The sequence below is a fragment of the Aotus nancymaae genome, unplaced genomic scaffold (assembly GCF_030222135.1).
Source record: "Aotus nancymaae isolate 86718 unplaced genomic scaffold, 86718_ANA_hifiasm-v0.15.2.pri h1tg000018l, whole genome shotgun sequence".
Lineage (NCBI taxonomy): Eukaryota > Metazoa > Chordata > Mammalia > Primates > Aotidae > Aotus > Aotus nancymaae.
The window spans coordinates 13655055-13681597 of NW_026988430.1; the positions used below are offsets into that span (position 1 = coordinate 13655055).

Here is a 26543-nt window from a genome sequence, read left to right on the forward strand (position 1 = left end):
TTTAATTCTGTCTCTCTTGAGTTCACTTCATGCAGCAGCCAGAGACACATTTCTACCTGCAAAATCCCTCACCCTATTAACACACAAACACAACCCTGGCTTCCACTGGAAACCTTTCCAAGAGTTCTTCACTGCTTTATTATTATTTTAAATTATGTTTCTCCCTGTTGGGGAGTTAGAATAGTGCTTCTATTTATTCTCTAAAGTGATGAGAGCCTCTCTTAAGTTCAAACCTCTCTACTGCTTTTACAATACAATTTAAGCTACTTTTATAACTTGAGCAGTTCTTATCCTTTCATTAGTCTCCACGCTGTCCTTTCAGGACTCAGCTGGGAAGTCATCTCTTCCTGGATGCCTTGCTTAGGTGCACATTCTGCATTCCCCTTATGACTTTTATCTACATATTTTATAAGAATAATCACAAGGAAGGATAGTTTTCTTCTTCCTTGCCTCTTTTCTTGCTAAATGGCAAACTCCTTGAGGTCAGAAATGGAGATTAATTCACTGATGTGTCTCTGGTGCCTAGCTAATTCTTCACATCAATAATTTAGTTGAGTCCACCTTGAAAAAAGCCCCATGAGATAGCCATTATCGTTATGAAGATTTTACAGATGAGGCAGTTGAGGCATGGTGAGATCACATAAATTATTATGGCCACGTGGCTCACAATCACAGAGTCCAGGCTTGAAATCCAGGCTTATAGATCCCAAAGCTCCTGCTTTACTGCCTCAGACAGCCTCACATCCTGTCCATTACCTTTGTTAAATGTCCTTCATATTTATCATTCTCTCTTCATTTCCATTGACAGTGCTCCTCTCACACCCTCTGATGCCTCACCTAAATGGCTTAATTTTTTTTTTTTTTGAGACAAAGTCTTGTCCGGTCACCCAGGCTGGAGGGCAGTGGCATTATCTCAGCTCACTGCAAGCTCCACCTCTTGGGTTCAAGCAATTCTTGTGCCTCAACCTACTAAGCAGTTGAGTCTACAGGCGTGCATCACCATGCCCGGCTGTTTTGCATTTTTAGTAGAGAGGGGATTTCACCATGTTGGTCAGGCTGGTCTCGAACTCCTGACCTCAAGTGATCAGCTCGCCTTGGCCTTCCAAAGTGCTGGAATTACAGGCGTGAGTCACAGCTCCTAGTCCATAATTTTAAAACATTCCTTCTACCTTCCTTCCCATGCACCTGCAGCCAGATTAATACTCCTAAACCTCATTCTCCTCATGGAGATTTTCCTCCTCAACCGCCTTGATTAGAAAAAACAAACTTGAATTAGAGAAAAGATATGCAACCAACAAAATTTATGAATAAAACAATGAGTTGTTTCTTCATGATAATAAATTAAAAAGAAAAACTTCTAGCTAGTGTAATAATAAGAGAGGGAGGAAAGGAGAGAATATACAAATATACAGCATTTAGAATGAAAAACTGAAGTCTACTGCCAGGTTCACAGACACTTAGAACAATTGGGAGCCAATACTATATACTAATTGAGGCTAATACCTTTAAAATTCAGGAAGGAGTGAGAATTTTTAGTAATAGGTAAGTTTTACAATTTTTTTTTTTTTTTGAGATGGAGTTTCGCTCTTATTACCCAGGCTGGAGTGCAATGGCACAATCTTGGAAGTTGTACAAATTAAAAAGAAAATTTGAGTGCACAAATAATTATGGACAAAATCGAAAAAATCTTTTCAAAGAACGACTTCTGGGAGAGGTACTGGTTTCTTAATTTCCTTGGTTGCCATTTAGTAAACAATGTTTTTAAGCAACCAATCATTGTGATCATATTTAAATGCTTCCAGGACATGAAAAAATATGAATAGATAATTATAAACTATTTTGTGAAGTATGTATAGCTTTGACATTTAAATCTAAAAAACTAAAACAACAATGACATAAACCAGTATCATTTATGAATATTGTGGCAGACAGGACTAGCTACTTATCAAAAGCCAGGATCCCTCTTCCATAATATAGAGGCACTGCTGGAAATGGCTGTTTAGCCAGAGAATACCTTTCTCAGCTGTATGTACTGTTCTCACAATGGAATGTGAGTGCAAGTGATGTGTTCCGTTGAGACTTTTTAATAAATAGATGAACCCTCTCATCCCTTCTTCCCCCTTTGCTGGATACATTCAGAGGATGACAAAGCTCTAGGGCAGAGATTGACAAACTAAGGCCTGTGTGCCTGCCTGTTTTTATAAATAAAGTTTTATTGGAACATAGTCATGCCTATTTGTTTACTTACTGCCCATGGCAACCTTCTTGCTACATCAGAGTTGAGTAGTGACAGAGATAGTCTCAAGTATGTATTATCTGCTCCCTTAAGAAAAGTGCCACCCTTGCTGTAGAGAATGGTGGCGCAACAAGACTGAAGGAGGCTTTTCATGGAGGAAACGCCTCTCTGAACTCTTTCCAAGCAGGAAATACACCTTTCTTGTCAAGCTATTGAAGTTTTGCGGTTTGTTTTCCAGCTAGCGTTATCCCAACTAATAACAAAATAGATGCACAATCCCAAATAAAATCCTAGCAATTTCCGAAACCAAATTGATGAGATTTTTTTTCCCCTAGAAATTCAAGGAAGATTAGGAAAGGTGAAAATACCACATTGCGTGGTCAAAGAAGAAAAGTCACATCATCATCTTTTCATGTGCTTTGAAAGCATTTAAAAAATTCAACATCCATCTTGCAAAATACTCTTAGTGGGACAGGAATAGAGAAATATTTCCTTAGAATATCTTTCCTTTACCAAAGGCTACATCATATACAGATGTGAATGACTAGACAAATCCCCATTTAAGAGAGAAACAAAATAAAAATGTATGTAATCATCAATATAACACATTATCACATAACATAAAACATAAGGCAACGTTAGTATAATATAATAAATATAATATAATATTGCTTTTGAGGCACTGGCAAGGTACCAACAATAATAGTATTCTGCTATGTAATATATGAGTAATTATTAAATTATATAGTAACACATTTATTGTATAATATAAACTTAATATAATTTATATATGTTATTTATTAAATAAGCTTTATATAATTCATAATTTTAAATGTAAGATAAACATCTATATGATATAGATATTTTATATAAGATATATATTATTTGGTTTGTATAATATATAGTATATTATACTTTATAATATATAATTTATATAATTTATAAATAATATATAATATATTCAGAAATAAAATACATAAACATTATATGTAATTTATTTTATTAATATACTACATAGACTTTTAGAAATTATATCAATTTTATATTATGCTACTCATGTTGTTGCTTTTCAAGTATCAGCCAGTGAACCAAGGCAGAACATAAAAATGAAGCAGAAAAAAAACTTTTATTCCTTTAGACCTAGACAACTTATGATAAACTGAGAAGCTATTGGAACTATTAAGAAGAGCTTTCATACTGCCCAGTTATAAAATAAATGTGCGAAATTAGTAGGTTTCCCATATGTCAGCAATAACCAATATGACTTTACTTAAAAACAACAAACTTTGCAAAGGGAAATTAAAAAAGACTTGAATAAGTGGAGGAAGATACTATGGAAGAATTTACACACTTATATATTTTTAACATGAATTCACCATAAATTAACCTGTAAATTCACTGCAATTCTAAAGAAAATTGCTAGAATTGAAGTTGACACAAAAAATTGAGGGTAATTTTCACTTAAGATATACTTGCAAGAGTAGCCATGAAACATTAGAAAAAATCAGACAAATGTAAAGAAACTTGGGAAGACAGATATGAACAGAAATTGTAAAATAGATCATAAAATTGTGAAAAGCATAAAATTAGACCTGTCTCTTAAACCAAGCACTTAAATAGTTTCAGACACACTAAGAATTTAAATGTAAAGATAAAAGTATATAGATATTACAAGACAATCTAAGTGAATAAACTCTATATTTTTGAATTAGGAAATATTTTCAATAAAAATGAATTCAGAAAATATAATGAAAAAGATGAGTGGATTTGACTATGCAATAATTAGGAACTGATATAGGTAAATTACACTATACAAAAAAATCAAAAGGTAAAGGACACGTTGGTAAAAGGATGTGAATCCTGTGACAGGTGGAGGAGTAGCATGTTTTTCCTATATAAATAGCATATACAAAGCAGTAAAGCAAGAGCATGCTCAGCAGGAAAGAAGAGGAAAAACCATGTATTGCCAATGATGCATAACCACAAGGAAAAATATAATCTCACTAGAAACCAAAGAATGCAAATCAAAGAAATCTTTTGCCTATCATGTAAAAGTAAATCGTAAATATGCACGCACCCAACAAAAGAAAAGTAAATAAATAAATTTACACGCACGGAACAGAATATTTTAAGAAACAATAAGAGATGCCCAATGAAGACTTTTATCTGCCCGAGAGCTCATCAGAGTAAAGATGGAGGCAGTGCACCCTTGAATACTCAAGGCCAAGTTCAAAGGCACAGGATATTTAGTGGAGAGGGAGAGAGAGTAGAGAGAAAATCACAGTGGAATATTTAAGTGGGCACTGACAGACGAGGATATTGTCTCTCCTGGAGTTGATATTTTCATATTTACGGGTTCCGAAGGCAAAATTCATGTGGCCTCTGAATCACTGGGTGAGAGCAAGATTTTAGAATGTGAATAAACTTGATGACAAGTTTTATAATAAACTTAGTTTTGGATAAAATGCCCTTAGACATACTTTTTGACAGTGTGTCAAAACATTTAAATATACACTGCTTATTAATATCTACCAATAGTTCTCAGAGCGGATTGCGGGCATAGCTGCAGAAAATAAGTGTGCCTGTGGGAAGGTTAATCTCCCCTTTCTCCCTGTTACCATAGTTTTCCTGGGTTCCACCCCAAAACCTCTATGAGTGAATCCAGTACTGGCAGGCTGTTTGGGTCCCCCTACTATCAACTGTTCAAAAAGTCTACAAAATGATTTTATACAGTTTATGACAGAATTAATATTTGTGTCTCCTTTTTGAATATTTGTCCTTTGGCTTCTTGGAGCAAGCGAGAGCTTTCTGAGCTTTTACATGCATTGTTTACCATGAACTTCACTCCCAGGGGCCTGTAAGCTGGGCAGGGTGGATGATATCACCTCCATCTTGAGGTGAGGTGACTTGGGCACCTGGGCTTGGGATCTAAGTTTTCTAGTCTGGGGCCAGTGCTCTTTCTGCTATTACAGTCCATCTCTCTTTAAACAAGGAAGGCTTTGGTTGGGCGAGGTGGCTCATACTTGTAATCTCAGCACTTTGGGAGATCGAAGCGGGTGGATCATCTGAGGTCGGGAGTTCGAGACCAGCCTGACCAACATAGAGAAACCCTGTCTCTACTAAAAATACAAAATTAGCCGAGTTTGGTGGTGCATGCCTGTAATCCCAGCTACTTGGAGGCTGAGGCAGGAGAATCGCTTGAACCGGGGAGGTGGAGGTTGTGGTGAGCCAAGATTGTGGCATTGCACTCCAGCCTGGGCAACGAGAGCAAAACTCCGTCTCAAAATAAATAAATAAATAAATACATACATACATACATACATACATAAGGAAGGCTAAAGAGGACCATGACTATGACTCCTAAGTGATGGACATCTTGTGGGGAAGATGTTTTAAGGATTACACCCGGTTAGGTTCTCAACTTGCCTGACTAGAGCAAGATTAGCCTGTGTTGACTTGGCCTTGCAGTGTACATGAATGGGGACTGCAAGAAACGCCCAGAATCTCTGGCTGTGGAGAAGCAACTGGACTAAAAACCCATAGTATGGCTCTTGTCTGGTGAGAGGCTCTCATCCCCAAAGGTCCTAGTATGTCAGAGCTCCAGGCTGCCCTCAGATCTCAAGAGCACCAAGGAGAGACATGCCATTTGTTCTAACTACCTTTTATGGCCTCTTTCACAGCAGAATCTACAGGAAGAATGTTTTTTTCCACCAGTTCCAGCGGCCCTGGTCGTAGAGCAATTTTTTCATTGAGATCATCGGCGAGTCGGGCTCTTTTCAGCTTCATCTGAGCAGTTGGAATGGACCTCTCTGCAGTGGAAGCTAAAGGGTTGAAAGGAAAAGGATCAGTTCTAGAATTTGCTGTCTCTCTCTCTCTCTTTTTTGTTTTTTTGGCTTGTGGTTACAAAAGATTGTGTCACATTGTGCTCTACCAACCTAATAATTTTTCAATGCAATCATCATCACTTTACAGGGATTAGCACCAAAGCCTAGACACTTCCAAATAAAGGCAAATAGAGAGGCATGTCAAAAAGCTAGAGAAGTTTGTTTTGTGAGGATTTGTGGAAAATGTGCAATTTGAAGATTTTTGTAAGCAAGCAGTGTGCAGGGCCTGTGTTTTTTGCCTGACCCTAAGCTATGGCCCTCGGACACACATTTGGTCTTCATAGTGACTGGCACGGGCTGGGCCCACAGTAAATGTTTTCTGTTGTTATAATTAGTAGTACTAGTATGACTTTTAAAGGGTTTTGGACTAGTCAATGCTGTGACCCACTGAGTCAAATGTCCAGGTCACTTGTGAAAGGAAAAAAAAATTCCATTAAAATAGTTATTTAATTAAACAGAGGAATTTTTAAAAGTTGAATTCATCTCCAGGCAGTTTCTCATCATTTGGAGGGTGTGAAAGGTCACAGACAGAGCCTTAAATTCACTCCGATACAGCTGGTACCAAACTTCCTTTTTAGGTTGGGCCCTGACTTAATTCTGTGGAAGAACTCAGAGGAGAATCCAGCCAACTTACTGCTCTCATGGAGAACTTAAGTGAAGATTCTATAAGCGTTTGCAGCTTTACTTTCAACTTCATAAACCTAGAAAGTGAGATATTTACAGACAAGTCTCTCAGCTCCGTTATTTCATTATTATCAACCTGCTAACACAGACTCTGTGTCTGGCACTGATCTAGAACTCTCCATCCAGAAGAGGGCTAGGGATGTCTCATCGGTTGCCACAGGTTTAGCTGTGGAAACTGCCTCTTCTAAGCATTACACATTAAATGGAGGGAATGTCGATACTCCAAACCAAACAATGAGCATTCCAAAGCCCATGTCGTTGCCAAAACACCCCTTACAGTTCCTTGTGAGGGCAGCTTGCTAGCTCTCTGCCTCAGCGATCTTTCTGACCGATCCTGTGTACCAACTCAGGACTGACCTTCAGAAAGCCCTCCTTTCTTCTTATGCCTCCGTACAAGATCCTTCCCACCATCCAAGTCTCTCAGTCCAGTTTTTCAAGACTGCTACAAAGGTAATCTACCTCCTATCATGGTCCTTATCCTTCTGTCTTCCATGTCTTGCTGAATTTACCTTTGCACCTTGGCTTATTTCCTTTTCCCACCTTAAACTTCTTCCCCACTCCCCACTACCAACATCTTACTTTTGGGTCCCGGCATAAAGCTTTCCTAAGCCTTTCTGTTCTTACAGATCCTTTTTGCTTTGACTGCCTCTAGCAGTTAGAAGCATGAACCCTTCATCTTGTTGCTTCTGAAACTGGACAATAAACTCCTGGGCAACAGGAGTCATTTTGTATCTAGAAGATCTTTTATGCTCCAAGAAGCTAATTCCCAATTTCTATTGACAAAAGGGGATCCCATGAGAGGCACCAGAGACATGCAATTGAATGGGGGTTGGTGCAGTTCACACCCTGATATTTTAATTCAAGACCATAATGATGGAGGAAATAACATTTCATGTGTTTTTGATTATAGCATTACTGTGCCCTCATTGTCATAAATGTGAAAAATGCTAAAAAGGTGTGCAAAAAAAAAATGAAGTCTTCAGGAAAATCCCCACTGAGTGTCACCTATTTTTTAAGACTCGTGTGTCTTTCTTAGTTATTTACATTGATTGGTAGGTTTGTTTTTCTTCCCAGAATCTGACGATGAATATAGTTTAAGTATATAATTTTACTTCCCAGAATTTGGCAGCAAATGTGGTTTTGTTTTTTGCTTTTTTCATGAAACCTTGTCTTGTAAATCTTTTCTCCTGAAATCACTCTTTGAAAGCCTTGTTTGTAATAGCTCTACAGTATTGAAATGGCTCTGTTGTCTGGAGCATATGCCCTAGTTCTTTGTCATGGTCGAGAAGGAATTCAGGACACGGATATACACGAGGAGTGGGTTTAGGAGCGGAAAGTTTAGTAGAAAAAGAAGAGAGAGAAAAAGCTTTCTCATGCTGAGAAAGTGGGTAGCCCAAGAAGGGTCTCTGGTTTGTGGCAGAACAATCGATTTTGTACCGAGGTTTGAGGAGGCGGTGATTGATTTACATAGGGCCCAGGGGATTGGTTGACCAGGTGCTCCATTTACATAGCCCGAGAAAAGACTGGTCCTCCCACCCTAGTTTTTATTATGCAAATGAGTCATCCACCTGGAGGTGGCCATGATCCTCACCTTGTGAAGTCTGTTCCTTCAGACTGTGACACCCTTCCATCTTTTTCTACCTGGCTCAGCCCTCACATTCCAGCCCATATCCTCACTCCTCCCCCATCTATTCTGATTCAGATGGCTCTTTTCTCTGACCTCTTCCATGCACCCACCGCACCATGCATTTCCTCTCTTTTCATGTTGGATTGCGTTGGATACAATGAGTTCTAAGTTTCTCTTCAAAGAATAAGTATGTCAGTATGTTCAATTTTTCAACCTCCATTTTAAAGTTTAAATTTCTTGTAGTTTCAGTAAACAACCTCTTCCACCAGTTCTAATCAGTTCCTGCTGATTATTCCCACAATTCCCTGCTCTGTCCTGACTCATCCCGGTCACCTGCTCCAGTCACCTGCTCAGTCTTGACTCATCCCAGTCACCTGCTTTGACCTGAGTCACCCCCATCACCTGCTCTGATCTGAGTCACCTTTAGTTACCTGTTCCATAACTGTTTTTCCTGCTAAACCACTCACCCCACCACTCTGGCTCATACCCCTGCTCTCTTTAAAATAACCAGTAGGAATTGGCTTAGACTGTGCAATGTAACCCTAGCTGATAGGGGAACAACACAGCAGTAGGGGCTGCATCAGGGATAAGAACCTTTTCCCCTCCCCTGTTCAGGTGTGCACGCACCATTGCTCCATCTGTGAGATGCACCCTTCTACAGAAGTAAATTGCCTTGCTGAGAGAATTTATATTCGAGTGCTATTGCTTTTGCAGCATCAATATTTTACATATAACAATTGTAAATGTGATTCTCATGTCCTCTCTTATACTGTGAGACCCTTTGAGGGCACAGATCTGTGTATTATTTATTGTTGAATCCACTGGCCTGGCAGAAGAGTCAACTCCTAGCAGACACCCAATACAATGTGTGTTCAAGGAATAAATATCCCATAGGTAACTGTCAAATTAGGGTTTCTACCTCTTTTAGGGTGCACACCAGTGTTCTGGGGGATTCTGTCCCAGGGAAGGCAACTCATGAGGCAGGAGTAGGAGCCTCTTCTCCTGCATCCAGATGTCAGAATATGGGAACCAATTAGGTGTCTGCTTTGTCTCACACACCCCAGCACAGAGGTGGCATTGCAAGGCAGAACTAGACCTGCTTTGATCAGCACTAATTTTCTCAGATTGTCATTCCCTGCATACCAGAAGGTAAAGCCATCAGCAAAGCACAATCAGTTACCTGGAGGATACAGTGGCAACAAGGGAACCATGATCCCCTTCCAAAGTCAGTGATGGTCCAGATTAATAATAATTGTCTGCACACGTCAGATGTGTTCCATGCACTCTTAGAAGTTATGTGATTTGCCCAGGCCTTACAAGTAGGAGATGGCACAGCTGAGATTAGAGTCCGAGTCTCTAACCTGCTTAATCGTTTTATGGCTTCCCAATTTGGTTATCTACGTGGCCTAGAAGGCTTAGATGATTACTTGAAACTACCACTTTGTAATGGCAAGGGAGATTTTTAAGAGGGCTTAGCAACTGTACAGAGACAGTTAACTCAGGGAAAATGCCCCAGCGTTCTACAGCATCTCTTGGTTTATGATTTCTTGCAGCCTTACCTTGGAGTATGTGCATATTAACCAAGTCAGCACTGTTGCATCTGTTTCTGGCTTTCCGCTTCAGGGAATTTTTAGCCTGTAGAACCCAAACAAAGAGAATCACCTAGTTTTACCTTTTTAAAAACACTCGATTTATCTCAAAGGAGAAAATAACCTTTTAAAATGATAAATGAAACATGAAAATACTCTTGGTGTCCCACAGTTCGATAAATGAACATTTACAAAGACCCCTCGAGTCATTTTTAAATGGGAAAATAAGGTAAGAAGGTAAAGAGCCTGGGTCCGCGGCAGGGCTACAAACCTAAAGCTCTTTCAGGGATAGGCCCGTTGGGACATGTTAATAAAATGCTCCTATAACTCTTAGGATACTAGGGTGCTTGTATTATAATTGATCCTATTCCATTGCCTTTTTTTTTTTGTTTTTTTTGAGACAGAGTCTCTGTCATCCAGGCTGTGGCACAATCATAGCTCACTGCAGCCTCGACCTCCTGGGCACAAGTGATCCTCTTGCCTTAGTTCCAGGAGTAGCTGGGACTACAGGTGTGCACCACCAAACCCAGCTAATTTTTAAAAAAATTTTTTTATTTTTAGTAGACAGGGTTTCACCATGTTTCCTAGGCTGGTCTTCAACTCCTGGAGTCAAGTGATCTGCCCGCCTCAGTCTCCCAGAGTGCTGGGATTACAGGCATAAGCCACAGCACCCAGCCTCTATTTCCTCTGAAAATAGTCACAAAATTAACCAAAATCAGAGCGAAAACATTGCCTAAATCCGTCTAATACAACATGACAATGTATGCCTCTTTCCCATTACTTGCCTGACTTTCTCTTTTAGTACACGTAAAAACGTAAAGCCTGCAGATGCAGACCCACCACGCGTCGGAAGGGCATGGTGAGACAGGTTATTTACCCAGTCGCATTGTCTTCTTGGCTGTTGCGGGCTGTGGGAGGGCCAACACTGGACCCCAGGTTTCCGATGTCTAGTTCTGGGTTTTTATCTCACTATAGTGGATCTCCCAGCGGCCCCCTGAGAGGGGTCTGGGAATCACTTCAATTCTGATAAAAGAGTCTGCTGTTCTTTGTTCTTCTTGAGGTAGTAGAAATCACAGCCACTTGTGAGCTACATTGAGGAGTTACAGATCCTTCCTTTTCCTCTCTACCCACAGACAAGTTGCAAGACTAGTACGCTCAGGCAAGGAAACACCGGTGGGCAGATGCTCTCTTTGCCTTTCCTTCTCACTCAAAGTGTTGATACTTGCTAAATAGTATTTATTAATATATTATTGACAAATTCAGGTTGCAGAGATTTGTTATGAAAGTACAGAATATATGCCAAATGTCCCCCTCAAATGTTACAAAAAAAGGGAAATAAGCATAATTCCTCTTGCCTTTAAGTAGCTACAAATAAGTTCTGCATCCATAAACTATGCCTTACCATTGAATTGGATATTTAAAAATCTGATTGTTGTTAAGAAATGACAGTAATGAAAGGTAAGGCAGCTTGAAAGCCAACTTCACTTCCCTCTCTAAAGTGTTTTTGAGACGTAGTCTCGCTCTGTCACCCAGGCTGGAGTGTAGTGGCACAATCTCAGCTTACTGAAACCTCCATCCCCTAGGTTCAAGCGATTCTCCTGACTCAGCCTCCTGAGAAGCTGGGATTACAGGTGTGTGCCACCACACCCAGCTAATTTTTGTATTTTTAGTAGAGATGGTGTTTCACCATGTTGGTCAGGCTGGTCTTGAACTCCTGACCTTGTAATCCACCTGCCTCAGCCTCCCTATGTGCTGGGATTACAGGCATAAGCCACCCGCATCCGGCTGATTCTAGGGCATCCGTACCATGATTTCTTCCAAAATTAGAAAGATTGGGTACATTAAAAAAAAAAAAAGCTAAAAAATAGCAGTTTCAAAGCTAATATAGTTGATCTCATTTCTGTAGTTATCAGTTAATAGGAGTAAGATTCCATATGATGTGAGGGCAGGGGACCGGCAAATTGATTGAGTTTGTTGTAGAAATTGTACACACATCAGCCAAGGGTTAGCATTCAGCGATTCATAACCTAGAGTCTAAGTTTGGATCAAGAAATTTGCAAAAATTACCTTGTCACTATCCAAATTTGTTCTTTGCTCATGGAATTCCGTTGGACGTTTCAGTGCTGAAATAGAAACACAAAAACATGAGTGGAGGCTGGGTTAAGGGCCTCGGTCAGCATCGCAGGCTTTGCTGGTGTGCTTGCTGAGCTATGCACAGTATGGATGTGCGTGCCTTTATTAGGACACAAGCAATGAGAGAAGACAGGCCTGGAGGACACCAGCAGCCCTGAAGCCATAGGAGATGGGAAGTGGAATCGAAGCCTCAAACAGGGGGAGCAGCAGAGGCAGGATGTGCAACAAGAAGAGAAGTGATGGAGGCAGGGCATTCCAGGGTCCGGAGGAAATAGAGGGGGTGCTGGAAAACTGAAAACAGAAATAACACTCTGGTTGGAGGGAGAGGTGTAATATTGGGTAACTAACACCCTCTTTGACTTTGCTTTGCCCTTGAGTGCAAAAGGCTCAGGGGATGACTGTGGTCTGTGTCTGTGGGGTGGGGTGGTGCACTGGGGGAAGGGGCTGTACTCTGGACAAAGTGTGTGACTGGTAGGTCAGGAACATGCAACCAAGGGTGTTGAGTGAGAAGCAGAGAATCAAACTTTGAGGGCTGGAAGGAGCCTTGGAGACAGGGAAGTTAACTCCAACCCTGAACAGAATGGGGAAACTGAGGTACACAGAAATGGATTGACTTGCCCAGGATCAGTTAGGGTTAGGAGCATAGGTCCTGTGACAATTCTAACCTCTTTCAAGGTGTGACGTGTAAAATATTAACCACCAGTAGCCATAGGCACTGGTTAGTCATACATAACACATGGCGGCCATGAACAACCTGGACTGAATGCCAGCTTTCACTCTCTTCCCACTACCTCCTCCTCATCACCACTTCCTCGCACCTCTTATGAGGGTTTAATAAACTCTTTTGATTGAGCAAAGAAGTAGACCATCATTTTGCAAAATTTCTACATTTTGCCTTGATTTTCTTAATCTAGAACAATCTCAATCAGGAGCCACAAATCACTTTTCAGGATAAGTGATGAGGTTGATAAACAGTTACAGAACTGCATTGATTTTTTCCCCCCTGAATTAAATATCTGGACAACTTGATGAATCACGTGATACAGAGTTTTACTATGACTGTAACAGTTGTCTACCATAAGCTGCAGGTAATGAAGTATTCTTCCAAATCTTGGCCAGCACAAAAATTACATTTCTGACCAGATCATAGTGCATGTGTGCGTGTGTGTGTGTGTGTGTATGTGCACGTGCATGTGCATGCAAGTGCCTCATTGAGCCCTCAAGACCATGCTGAATGTGAACACAGTTTTCAGCAGGGCTTGCTGGAGATCAAGCAGACATAGATGTAGACCATAACGGTAGCTGGCCATAGTATCCTCTTTAAGAATGATGCAGGGGGAGTTAATAAGTCACACTCTCTATAAACCTCCCTGTTCACCCTGACATTAACAATGTTGCCGGAGGAACATGCAGAATTGTCCCATCTGGCTTCCTTGTGCCAAATGTAGTTGACAAGCATCCTTCTCACTTGGATCAAAGATTAAGAGACTTCCCTTCTTATAGTGAAGAAAAAATGAACATGCTGCTTGAATACCACTGATCTAGAAACTGTTTTTCACTTGTCTTTGATTTCTGCTCTTCACTTTTAAAATGAGCCTCTCTGCAAAATCTCCCTTTCGAGATGACCCTTTTCTCCCATTTCTCCCAACTCAGTGATTCTGAGAAATAGATCAGCTCTCCTGTGTTGCTCATGTATTTTCTTTGAGTTGCGTCTGGTCATCATCCTTAAAAAGGCTTGCCTTTTCCTGCATTTGATCGCAGTTGAAATTTATGTCCAGGGAGTTCTCCAAAGCAACTCACTTTCCCCCTAAGCAATCAGATTATGAAACAAAGTCTGCTTGAAGTCCAGTGGGCCACTGTGGATCTATACAACCTGTATCAATAGGTCTTTACCTCTATCCTATCTCCTGGTAATCATTTAGTTAGGTATTGTATATTGGTGTAGTTCAATTACTTACATAACCCAGAAAAGGAATCGATCTTCGTGTGGCCCCGTTAAGTGGTTGAAAAGAATAACGTGCCCTTTCCTCAAGAAACTCCCTGAAGGGAATAGTATGAATAGATCTTGAGATATCACTGACATTCCAAACACAATTGGTTTTAATTGGGCTTGGGGTTTAGGAGGACTTTATTGGGTTCTTGTGTCTCTGAGGCTGTTTAATTCTTATTAGCAAAGCTTATTAATTGTTCTAAGAAACACTGTATTTCCTGTATCTCAGCTTCGTAGAACTACAATTCATCACTTCTTGGTGTTAATAACTCCCCTGTGAGATGATTCACACAGTCCAGTTCTCTGATGCCAGGAGCACAAAGGTCTTCTGGAACCTTCTGCCACAGGGTGGAAGAAACTATCTCCATTTAGCAAGGACTTGGGAAGACAGCCAAAGAGGTCCACACACTGCATTTTACCACATACTCTTCTCCTCAGAGGTTAAGGGGTGTTATATGGGGCACTGGCTTGAGGTCACACCGTGGAAAACTATCCTGCCATGGCCTTGGGGTTGAGGTTTGCCTTCTCAGTGACTGCAGAGATTGTGGGTTTTAACCAACTCCCACGAAGGCCAACAAAAGCGATGGTGCCCCCCACTTCTCAGTTGGCTTTTGGGAAAATGCATAAAAAACCACTTCTGCTGCCAGCCTGGGGAGTATCAAATGGCAAAATTCTGTATTTAAAGGACTTTGACATTTAAGATTGAAAAGGAATTTGGATTCTAAATCTTAAAAAAAGTCCATGTGATGTTGAATTAAAATACTGTTGTAAATTCAATCAGCCACACATCTAACTCATTCCCCCTGGAGGGAGATTAATGGTCCCTCACGAGAGAATTTGTGTTCTTGCCTCAGAGTTTCGTTGTGGGCTATGCCTATTTCTGTCCCCACAGCTACGGCTAATTTGGGTCAGCTGAGCATATAAACATTTGCTTGCTTAGAACTCAGAAAAAGGACCCCGAGATAAGAACAGCCCTCCTGCAGTCCTCTGCTCTCCACTCTAACCTCGTGCCTCTAGCAGGATCCCAGAAAAAGGTGAAAACGGGCTGTAGGGCCACAGAGAACTCAGTGAAGGCAAGGGTGTCACGCCTCAGCACAGGGTAGGCTCCCTGGAGTTGGGCAACTCCGGCAGCAGAAGCAGGGCTGTACCTGGTGTTGGGCTGTGGCTGGTGCAGGGCCTGACTTCTCTTAATGGGACCATTCAGCTGCAGGCTTGGAGGGATCCCAGGTTCATTGCTACTAAGAGGACCAAGAGGGAGAATTAAAAAGCCAGAGACTTGGGGCGCAACTAGTGGAGCGTTCTCAAAGTGCAGCCTCCAGACCAGCATCCTCGACATCAACTGGGAACGTGTTAGAAATCCCAATCTTGGGACCCATCCCAGCCCCAGAGAATCAGAAACTCTGCCAGCAGGACCCAGGAATCTGTGTTTTAACAAGCCTTCTGGGTGATTCTGATGCAAAAGGCTCAGAACCACTGTGATGGGATTTGTAAGTTCAGTGGTCTTGATCTAGGGGCTTTGGGAACTCAGGACTTCAAAAAGGGAGCAATGAATGACCAGGGTTGATTTTCAGCATTTCAAAAAGCTGAAGAGAAAGAGTATGTCTGCCCAGAGAAAGGCTGCTTAGACTAACAAAGCTGTCTCTTTTCATTGCTGCTGCCTGGAATCATAGCAACTTGGTTTAGTTATGGTTGTTCTCATCAAAAAGCACTAGCTGGGAAATGCATAGACCATTAATTAGAAAATTAACTTAAAAACGTAAAATTAATTATTTCAAAGATACATGGATTAATAATTAAAGTCTGTGGGATTCTTTAGGGGGTAGGGAAGACAACACTCTTTCAAACATAAGACGTATGACCGTGATGGGTAGAATTGAAGAAATCCTGGGTGACTAAACATTTGGGAACCATCCATTTGAGTTCTGTTCTTGCTCTGCCATCTACTTTCAGTATAACCTTGGGCAAGCCTGAGAGTTTTTCTTTGCTGTCCGTTTCCCACTTATAAAAAGGGGCCTATTCATGTTATCTTCTCTCTGTCTTGCTTTCAAAGACAAATTGGGTCATGAGAACTTTTTTTTTTTTTTTAGCAAACAGGATACATGCTATGTATAATGATAATGCTTTGGAGATTATATTTTCTTTTTTGCTTGGCAATAAATCGCTAGTTTAGTACCCCAATGATAGTCTTAAGGGTCTATTACCCCAACGATAGTGTGAAGGGTCTGAAAACAGTGCGTTTTCCCAATGTAGCTTTGTAATGTTCAAGACCTGAGGAGCACACTGGGAGAATTTGATGCAACATCTGTGAACACTTTGGAATTTCTCGGAAGGAGGGCGCAAAGACAAATTCAAAGTGTGCCTGTAATTACTGGTTTTCTAGTTTCTAAGGAGCAGGGAAATGGAACATTGAAGGAGAGACAGGGGGAAAGAAGGAAGGTAAGATTTTTGACCCAAATGGGATTGATGTGAAAATCCAGGGCACCTTTTTCTCTCTCTGAATTCGAGATGTTAGAAAGAAGGGAAGAGGCAGACAGATTAATTCCCTTGTGCCGTGTACTGCTGAAACAGCCGACAGTGTGTGGTAGGGTGCTGTAGGGAAAAGCCAAGTCAAATGAATGCACTGAGAAAAGGAAGAGAGACTTTGTCCAGTCAACTTCTCAAAACTATTGTGAAGCTGCATGTGGTATGAGTGCAGAAATTGCCCCGATCGTTCTTCTTGCTATTCAGAAGTACCACAGAATTCAGGGATTTACCAAGGTTTTGCAGTAAGTATGTGGCTGCTGTAGCTTGGATTAGTCTGCAAAAAAAATAAAGGCAGCACCATTCATAGACAGCTCATTGTATCTTTAAATTCATTTACATTGATCAGATCATGAAACCAGGCTGCCCAGACATTCCATGCTGGCCAGTGGCGGCTTTCTCCGAGACTCTGTGGACACGCAGCAGCCTCTCTGGGCCCTGTGTCCTCTCAACTCCACTTTAGCTCTCTAGTCTCATCGTCTGTATTCCAGGAGAATAAATTAAACAGTCTTTCATCTCTACCCTGGGTTCAGCACCAAATAGACTCACTTTAGTAGCAGAGGGAGAGGGAGAGAAAAAGTGATCTTTCCTTCAATCTTCCTGGATACATATTCTCATGTAGTGGTGTGAAGTTGTCCAGAATTGTTCAGTGGGATGATTAAATGGGGGTGATCTGGGCTCCCCCTGGACTGGAAGCACTTTGAAACAGAAGTTGAGTCCGACTTCTCTGTGTGTGTTCCCCAGAGCCTGTCTCACAGCAGAGGATTAATAAATATTTACTGAAATGCTCTATGACCATTTTATTGAGTCTGGTTTACATGGCTAGTCATCTTTCTACAGTAAGTCTTCTGAAGTGGTTGGAATAAAATGATGTTATTTAAAATTTTACCCAGGAGAGTGATACTCAGGGAGAAGAATTGCAGGAGAGAAAATTTGCATAAGAAATGATGAACAGGTCCAATAGGTCTAGGGAAGGGGGTGGACTCTGTCCTTATGCCATGAGAATGTAGAGAACCTTGATGTCCTCTTGCAACCTTGAGCCCAAAAGGAAGGGACAGTCAAACCATTCCCTATGAATCTTGGTTGATGATGAATCAAGGCAATTTGAAATCTCCATATTGAGACTTAGAGGTGAAATTTTGGAGATAAATCTAAACAATAAGTTCTTTAAGTAATATTTCTGAGTTGACTTTGAGAGGATATTTCACTAAGGTTTCATGATGATTTTGAAAATGTGAATTTCACAACTGCTATTGTAAATGCACCTGGTCTGAGAACCCTTGACCCACTGTTTAAAGTTATGCTAGGGATTACGTGCTGGCTTCAGAACCTTGCTTGTCTTGACTAATAGTCAAGAGATGATGCCTTTAAATTCATTCAAAGCATGTAAAGAGAGAAATCCTAAACTCATCATGCACACACATAAGAACAAAGTAAATGTTTAAAAGAAGTCATTTACGGAGATTATAAAAAAGAATTTGTTGCTGGTTGCTAAAGACTGTTTATTACTCAGCAGCAACCTCAAAATCTGCAGGATACATGCCCAGGGAAAGCGAAGGAAGAACATTTCAATCCATTTGGATCAGTTTTACTACAATTACACATGACTCATTAGAGTCAGTGGGGGAGGAGCCTTATAATTTAATTATCAATTTGGAATGCAATTGAAGTGACACCTGCCATACAGCTAAGTCAGTGAAATCTTTCATTCAATGCTCACCATGGCAAAGCATAGATTATGATGTCATTTCATTTAAATCAGTGGTTTATCTTTGGCATTTTCACACATTATACGCTTTTTAATTTTTCTAAATTTTTTTGGTCATGAAATGCCTTAAGATATGAAATAAGTAAGTGTTTTTAAAGGCCAAGTGATTCATTTTGAACATTTGAGAAAAGGAACCCAGGCAGGGATCAAGAGACACAGGTTCTGGCCTCAGCCCTCCACAATAGGAGGGCGTTGCATGTTATCAAGTGGACAAGCCCTGAAGATTTAACCTAATGTAAAACTCCATGCTAATTGGTGGCAGGTGCTTCTGTTGACCAGTTAAAAATAGTATTGCTATTTGATAAGGACAATGTACAGTCCACTTAGCCATCAGCTTTGAGTTTTGACAATTTATGTCATGTTTAAAAAAATTGCGACTTTCTAATTTTATGAACAAAGCGAGATTTTACAAATAATTTTATCTGGCATGCATTTACATTCTCATAAATCAAAACTGTAGAAAATGGGACCACATTAGATCTAGGCTTTAGGACATCTGAAGGTCTCTTAGGTCTCTTCAACCTCAGTTTCATGAACAAGGATTGGGATATGTCAGGGGTTTGCAAACTCTATTCTGAAGAGAGTCAGCACTGTAGAGAGAATTATCAGGGGACTTCTGGAAGGGACAAGGACAGGCCCAGTAAATGGGGCAGAGACATTTGACACTGCCTCAGTCAGTGCATGTGTGTGTGTGTGTGTGTGTGTGTGTGTGTGTGTGTGTGTAAAATCCAGGGCACCTTTGTCTACCTCTGTATATATGTACTATATATATATGTGTGTGTGTATATATGCAATTGTTAAATCTTATGCACTATATATATGCATATACACTATATATACACACACACATATATGTAGTGTATAAGATTTAACGATTAAAAAATTAGAAAAATCACAGAATTAGGTAGGCTCTGAGGACTACTAACTTTCCTTGCTTCCATTCTTCCTAGTTTTCTTTTACTTTCTGTTTCAAAAAAAATTTACATAATGGAGTGAAGAAATAAGAAAGTCTTCTTGTGAAAGGTAATGAGTTGCACACTGAATTATGCTTCGGTGTGCTTTTTATCAGCTTTCCCCCAAATATCTTGACTTTTTCTCAGGGACCGTCTTGCTTATAATTGTCTTCCCTAAAGTGCCTGGCACAGTCCCCTGTACATAGTCTGGGATGTAATAACATTTGTTGAATTATACTGAATTGAAAAGATCCAGAGCCCCTTGGTTCTTCTTTCCTTCTCCCAATGGTTTGCATTTAGACATGTTCCCTTAGGTGGCACAGGAAACATACTGCTCTGCTGAAATGCACGTAGATTGAACGTTTAATCTCTGATTGGGCTGAAGAGGCTGACCATCAGCAGCTGAAGAGATGCATCCTATCTCTAGCTTCCTGAGAAGAGCTATGAGAAAAGGTCTGTACAGGCAGGGCCTGCAGTGTGCACCTGTCTGACTTGGACACTTTTCCTCAGCAGAATCTACACTCTTGGAAAGCCTGGTTGAGAGGAGGTAGCTGCAGATTGGGGAAAACCTTTATCATAGTGTGTGCTTTTTAAAATGCTTCATTATTTCATGATTTGTAGTTTTTTTTCTAGAAATTATCTTAATGATGCAATGAACTAAAGATGCAAAATATCTGTTAAGCATTATTTTGTTAATATGCATATTACTTGATTTTAGAATTCCTAGAGAACAAAATATTCTATCTTCATCAGATTCTACTACACAAATGAACATTTGATTTATATAACTTACACAATAGGTGTTAAAATGTAGGATAAGGGTAATTACCATCTTCGTTGGGTGTTTTTACTAATTTTCAGATTTAACCCTGTATCCCTCAAAAAATGTTTATTCTCAGCCAAATGCCAGCTGCAAGACCCGGGCCCAGAGTATTTAAGCACATGAGTCAAACTGTAAATCAGATGTGTACAACTTGGGCTTACGGAAAGGTTGTGGGTCCATCTGCTCCATTTGCAGAATTAAAGAGAAAAAACATCAGGGAAGGGATAGATTATCAGCTTTGAGTGAAATTGTCTGGACCTGACCTGACATTTGCAGGCTTTTGGTTTCTCCCTGTCTTTAGCACCTCCAAGGAGAGGCTAAGATGAAACAGGCCACACATAGACTTGCTCTTTGTTCCTTTGGTTCCTCAGCATACTTGTAAACGTTGCTTAAACAGCCTTGAAATCGCAGGGTGAGCTGTTTCGTTTGTACTTCACGAACCTCTGAAAGAGTTGTCCCACTTTAAGGTCACCTACTGTTTACTATTTGTAGAGCTTAGCCATGAACAAAGGACTACTTTTGAATTACAAAACAAAAGGCCCGAAAACTTTTTAGTTCTGTCTGGCTCTGAAACAAAGATTAAACTTTAAATGTTTAGCCGTGGGTCATAGAGTTTCAGTATAACTATCTACACAACAATTTTTCAACGGGAAACTTCCGCTTGTTGTACACTGAACTCTGAAGTAGCAGTCACAATAGCATTTTACAGACAGCTGAATTTCTGCACAAGTCATTATAGATCTTGATTTTTAAATTTTGTTGGAGAGGAAGTTAGAATGTATGATCTAGAGCAGCTTCACCCATGACTTATTCATCCAGGGTACCCTTTCCTCTATTCCCACAGATAACCAAGAGTTAGCTTTCATTGCTGGATTGGTAGAAAATTTAAAACATAATCCTCTAAAAGATATATAACAATCCTTCTTCTTTTATCCAGATTGTGGCCAGCAATTCAACATTATATCATTTATGCTAAAATAGTATTGCCACTCCACCTTCTAGAGAGGAAATACTTGACAATATTCAATTACTTGTGGACTCAAATACCCCAAACAGAACTGAAACTGAGGAGGTGAGAAAAAGGTGATGTGACTGATGCTTCTGGAAAGAATATTAATTATATTCAATTTTAAAAGTAGATGAGTCGGGGGTGCCCATAATGAATTGTGTTTGCCCTAAGAACAAATTCACTACACTGGAATTTTAGGCATAACCAGTATCATTAAAAAGAGCCCCTTGCAGATGTTTAGGTAGCAGTCAGGGCAAAGCATCCCAGGTCTGGGATTTCTGCTGATACCAATGCTTTGAAGACAATGAGAGACCAACGCACTGGCTTAGACTAAGCAGCCTCTGAGGCACTTTCCAGCTCCCAAATGGTGTGGTCCCATGTATATCAGTAATTAAGAGATGTAGATACTCACGTGGTATTATGCCTTGGTTAGCCAGTTGTTCCTGGGTCCTTCTTTGTTGAAGTCTTAACTGTAAAACTTAGAAAAGGAAGTGTTAGTTTGTGAGTTGGGCTAAATATTATTACCATCATTTATATTTTCATTATACGTTCATAGCTCATCTCATTTTATTTCTACAACAGTTCTGAAAATTATTGTGAAGTACATTTTTATTTCTGTTGTAGACACAGTGGAAGAAGAAAGAGAAAAGCTGAGAAGGTTGCAAGGTTTTGCAGTAAGTCTGTCTCAAACTAGAATTAGAATACTTGTCTCCTCTTTGAAGTGAATCTTATTTTTGCAATGCCACTCTCTAGCTCTCCCCACTCTGTCATTTGCAAGATGAATATCATCTAGTTCCACTTGGGTGACAACCTGTGATATCAAAAAGGGAGACAGAGTCCCACCTAGGTTCATATCTCATCTCTGCCCCCTTAATAGCTGTGTATCCCTGAGCAAGTTGCTTAACCTCTCTGAGCCCCCGTTTCCTCATTTGTAACTAAAAACAATGCCTACCTGGTGGTGTTGCTATAAAGTTTGATAAAACAATTCATTTACACTGCTTAGCAGAATGTCTAGCACGTGTAATGACATTTTGATAAGTGGTAGTATTATGAGAATCTGGAATAATTCTGGGAATTCAAAGAAGGACTACTGGAGTTGTGGTTTTCTTAGAAAAATTAAAACATTATAAAATTGTCAGAATTATATATTATAAATAAATATATGTATATTCCAAATATTATATATCTATAGCACAAATAGATTATATGTATCACATACATGTAATAGTAAAAATTAAATAACATTGAATTATTAACTTCTGAATGCAGTATGTACAATGTTCTTCCTTCCATTGCCCCCTCCTCCAAACACATTCTATCTCAAAATTCAGACTCATCCTCATGGATTTTCCATTTTCTCTATATACATTGACAAGATAGGGCTTAAAGTCTGAATCCACTTGGATTAATCATCTGCTAAAATAAAAACCATGTTTTCCAGAGGACTGTTACAGAACTTGGTGTCTATATAATGTAAGGCTCACAATGTCCAGAATACAATCTAAAATACTCTAACACAAAAAACTAGGAAAATATGACCAATTTTAGATGGAAAAGACAATGAACAGATGCAAACCTTGAGATGAATCAGATGTTGAAATTATCAGACAAATATTTTAAAATAGTTATTTCCAACTAGGTTCAATAAAGTAAAAGAAATGGACAAAAAAAAATTAGAAAATCTTAGCAGCAAGATAGAACACATAAGAAGAAACCAAAGTAGAAATATTAAAACTTAACAATAGAATATCTAGAATAAAAAATTTTTGAATGGACTGAATAGAAAATATCAAAGGAATGAGTCAGTAAACCTGAAGATAGATCAAACTGAAGAAGAGAGAGAAAAGAAGATGAAAAATGAGCAGGTCTCAGGGACTAGTGTAACAATATCTAAAAGTCTAATATTAGGTAATTAGAGTCCCAGAAGTAGAGCAGAGGAAGAAATAATGGCCAAAATCTTCCTGAAATTGGTGAAAAAAAAAATTTACAGATTCAAAAAGCTCAATAAACCTTACACCAAATATGTTCACAGAAAAACACACTTAGATACATAATAATCCAATGGCTGAGAGCCAAAGATTAAGAGAAAAATCTTAAAAACAGGTGAGGAGAAATAACACATTGTATTAAAAAAAAAATGTTGATTTAAATAGCCACAGATGTCTCTTCAGAAACAATGAAAGCTAGAAAATAAAAAATGAAAAAGAGAAATAAACACCCCGCCCCCCAAATCTGACAACCCAGAATAGAAAATGTCCTCTAGGAGTGAAGGTGAGATAAAGATATTTTCGGGAAAAGAAAAAAAATATATAATTTATTGCAATAAATACTTAAGTAAATTCTTCAGGCTCAAGGGAAATGATACTCAGGAATGAATAAAGAATGTCAGCAATGGTAACTCTATTAATAAATATTAAAGATATTTATTTTTCTTTTTAAACATATACAACTACATATACAACTTTATAAAGAAAAATTGTAACATTGTCTTGCAGTGCTCTTAAGGCACACAGATGTAATACAGATTACAGTGATAATATAAAGGGTTTCTTATGACTGCCAAGTTTCTATACTTCACGTGCAGTGGTATAATACTAACCATAGGTAGACTGTCACAGTGAACGATTATATTGTAACTAATAATAAAAACACAAAGAATATAACTAAAAAAAACCATAAATTGAAATGAAATGCTAAAAATATCCAATTAATCCAAAGAAGACAAGAAAAGGGGGATATAGGAATGAAAAGTATAGGGACAAACAGAAAACAAGTAATATAATGGTAGATCCAAATCCAACCACATCAATAATTACATCATATTTTAATAGTTGAAATGCTCAAATAAAACAGTTTTTCAGAAAGAATTTATGAAAGCAATATTCAATTATATGTTATCTTCAAGAGATATGCTTTATATATAAAGTGTCAGATTCATTGAAAGTAAGTAGATGGAAAGAATATATACCATACAGACAGCAAGCACAAGAAAGCTGGAATAGCTATCTTAATGTCATGTAAAATAGACATCAAATCACAGAGTACTGTCAGAGATAAACAATGGAAATTTTGTAATTATAAGAGGGAGAATTCATCAGGAAGACACAGCAATTATAAATGGATACGCATTTAAGAACAGAACCTCAAAATACATGAAGCAAAAATGGACAGAATTAAAGGAATAAATAGACAATTTCAAAATCACAGTAGGAGATTTTAAGACTCCTCTCTCAACATCTGATAGAACTAGATTTAAAAAATATTAATGACAGAGGATTTGAGCAATAATATCAAACATCTTGATATAATTAATATTTGTTTAGCTCTATATTCAACAACTGCAGAATAAACATTCTTTTCAAGTGTACATGGTACATTCACCAATATATACTAGTCACAGAACAAGTTTAAATAAATTTGAAATAATCAATCTCATATAGAGTATGTTTTCTGATGACATTGGGATTAGTTATATATCAAAAGGAATATGCCATTAACAAAAAAATGTTTGGCAACATATTTCTAGATAGTTCATAGGTCAAAAAGAAATCACCAGAGTAATTAAAATATTTAAAACTGTGTAATAAAAAATATACCACGTATTATAACTATTTCATATCACAATTTCCCATAACCTATATTACAACTTCTGAGATACAGCTAAAGCAGTGATTAGAGGGAAACTTAGAGTTTTAAATGTTTATATTAGAAAAAGAGAAAAGTTTAAAATCAATGATCTAAGATTCTACCATAAGAAGATAGAAAAGAAGTATGCCTACAGTAAGTAGAAACAAGAAATAAAGATTAAAGCAGAAATCTTTATAATAGAAAACAGACAAATAGTAGAAAAAGAACAATGCAAAAAGCTGGTTATTTGCAAAGATCAACACCACTGACAAACTCCTAATTAGACTGATTAAATTAAATCAAATTAATTAATTTATTTATTTTGAGACAGAGTCTCACTCTGTCAACCAGGCCAGAGTACAGTGGCACTATCTCTGCTCACTACAACCTCCATCTCTTGGGTTCAAGCAATTCTCCTGCCTTTGCCTCCTGAGTAGCTGGGATTACAAGTGTGCACCACTATGCCAGGCTAATGTTTGTATTTTTAGTAGAGATAGGGTTTCGCCATGTTGGTGAGGTTGATCTCGAACTCCTGACCTCAAATGGTCCACCTGCCTCAGCCTCCTAAAATGACTGATTATAAGAATAGAAAATAAAGTTTACCAATAACAGGACTAAAAAATGTGTTATAACTGTATATTCTAGACATTAAAGATAATGAGAGAATACATTAACAAATTTGTGCTAATAAATTTAACAACTTAAAGTGGACACATTTATTGAAAACTAAAGCTTACCAAAATTGTTATTCAGAAAATGGGAATAAAAATGTTTATTAAATCATGCATTGATTATCATAAACATCACCACCACCACCACCCCCACACACACATACAAAAATATTCAGGCCCCGGTGATTTTACTGGTGAATTTTTATCCAAGTGTGACAGGAACAAGCTGTTTTCCATTAAATAACACATTTTATACATTATACCAACTATAAATAAGAATTCTCAATTATGTTGTCTTTCAATATGATAGATCTTAATCAAGTGAAGACAAAAGTTTATAAAGATCTCCCATTGCTAGAGTTAGCCAATTAGAAGACTCTTTCAGTTCTCTAGATATTAAGCCATTTGACTTAGATTGAGCTGGACAAAGGCAGTGGAAATGGAAACAAAAGAGGAAACTGTTAAAAAAACTTTGAATAAAAAGAATTAGAAGAGTTTGATGACATGAAGGAGGATAGAAATATGGGTGCGGTGGCTCACACCTGTAATCCCAGCACTTTGGGAGGCCAAGGCAGGGAGATCACGAGGTCAGGAGTTCGAGACCAGCCTGACCAACATAGTGAAACCCTGTCTCTACTAAAAATACAAAAATTAGCTGAGTGTGGTGGCATGTACCTGTAATCCTAGCTACTTGGGAGGCTGAGGCAGGAGAATGGCTTGAATCTGGGAGGTGGAGGTTGCAGTGAGCCAAGATAGTGCCACTGCACTCCAGTCTGGGTGACAGAGCGAGACTCCATCTCAACAAAAAAGAGAAACGTATGTTACTATCTTTCAAGGGATTGTTGTTCTGGGATCTTTGGATATGCTACAAGAAATACAACTAATTGATATGCACAACTATGTGTGCATATATGTGTTTTTTTCTTGGGTATGGGTCCATAGCACACATTAGATTCCAAAAAAAAAAAAAAAAAAAAAAAAGCCAAGGTTTCCAGATTTAAGCTCTTTTAATTTAAAAGCTTAAAGATT

General features: G+C 38.9%; 1 protein-coding gene across 2 annotated transcripts in view; it reads right to left on the reverse strand.

Moving 5' to 3' along the window:
- MYOCD (myocardin) overlaps positions 1-26543 on the reverse strand; it is a 104239-nt gene that overhangs the window by 43928 nt on the left and 33768 nt on the right. Inside the window, exons 2-6 of one of the 2 annotated variants that reach the window (XM_064378283.1) lie at positions 21629-21694; positions 16897-16940; positions 12088-12143; positions 9991-10066; positions 5896-6057 (exon numbers count right to left, since the gene is read on the reverse strand). In XM_064378283.1, coding sequence (XP_064234353.1) covers positions 5896-6057; positions 9991-10006 — 178 coding nt within the window. In that variant the 5' untranslated portion in view covers positions 10007-10066; positions 12088-12143; positions 16897-16940; positions 21629-21694. The remainder of the gene's footprint in view (positions 1-5895; positions 6058-9990; positions 10067-12087; positions 12144-16896; positions 16941-21628; positions 21695-26543) is intronic. The other variant, XM_021676086.2, reaches the window with a different exon arrangement.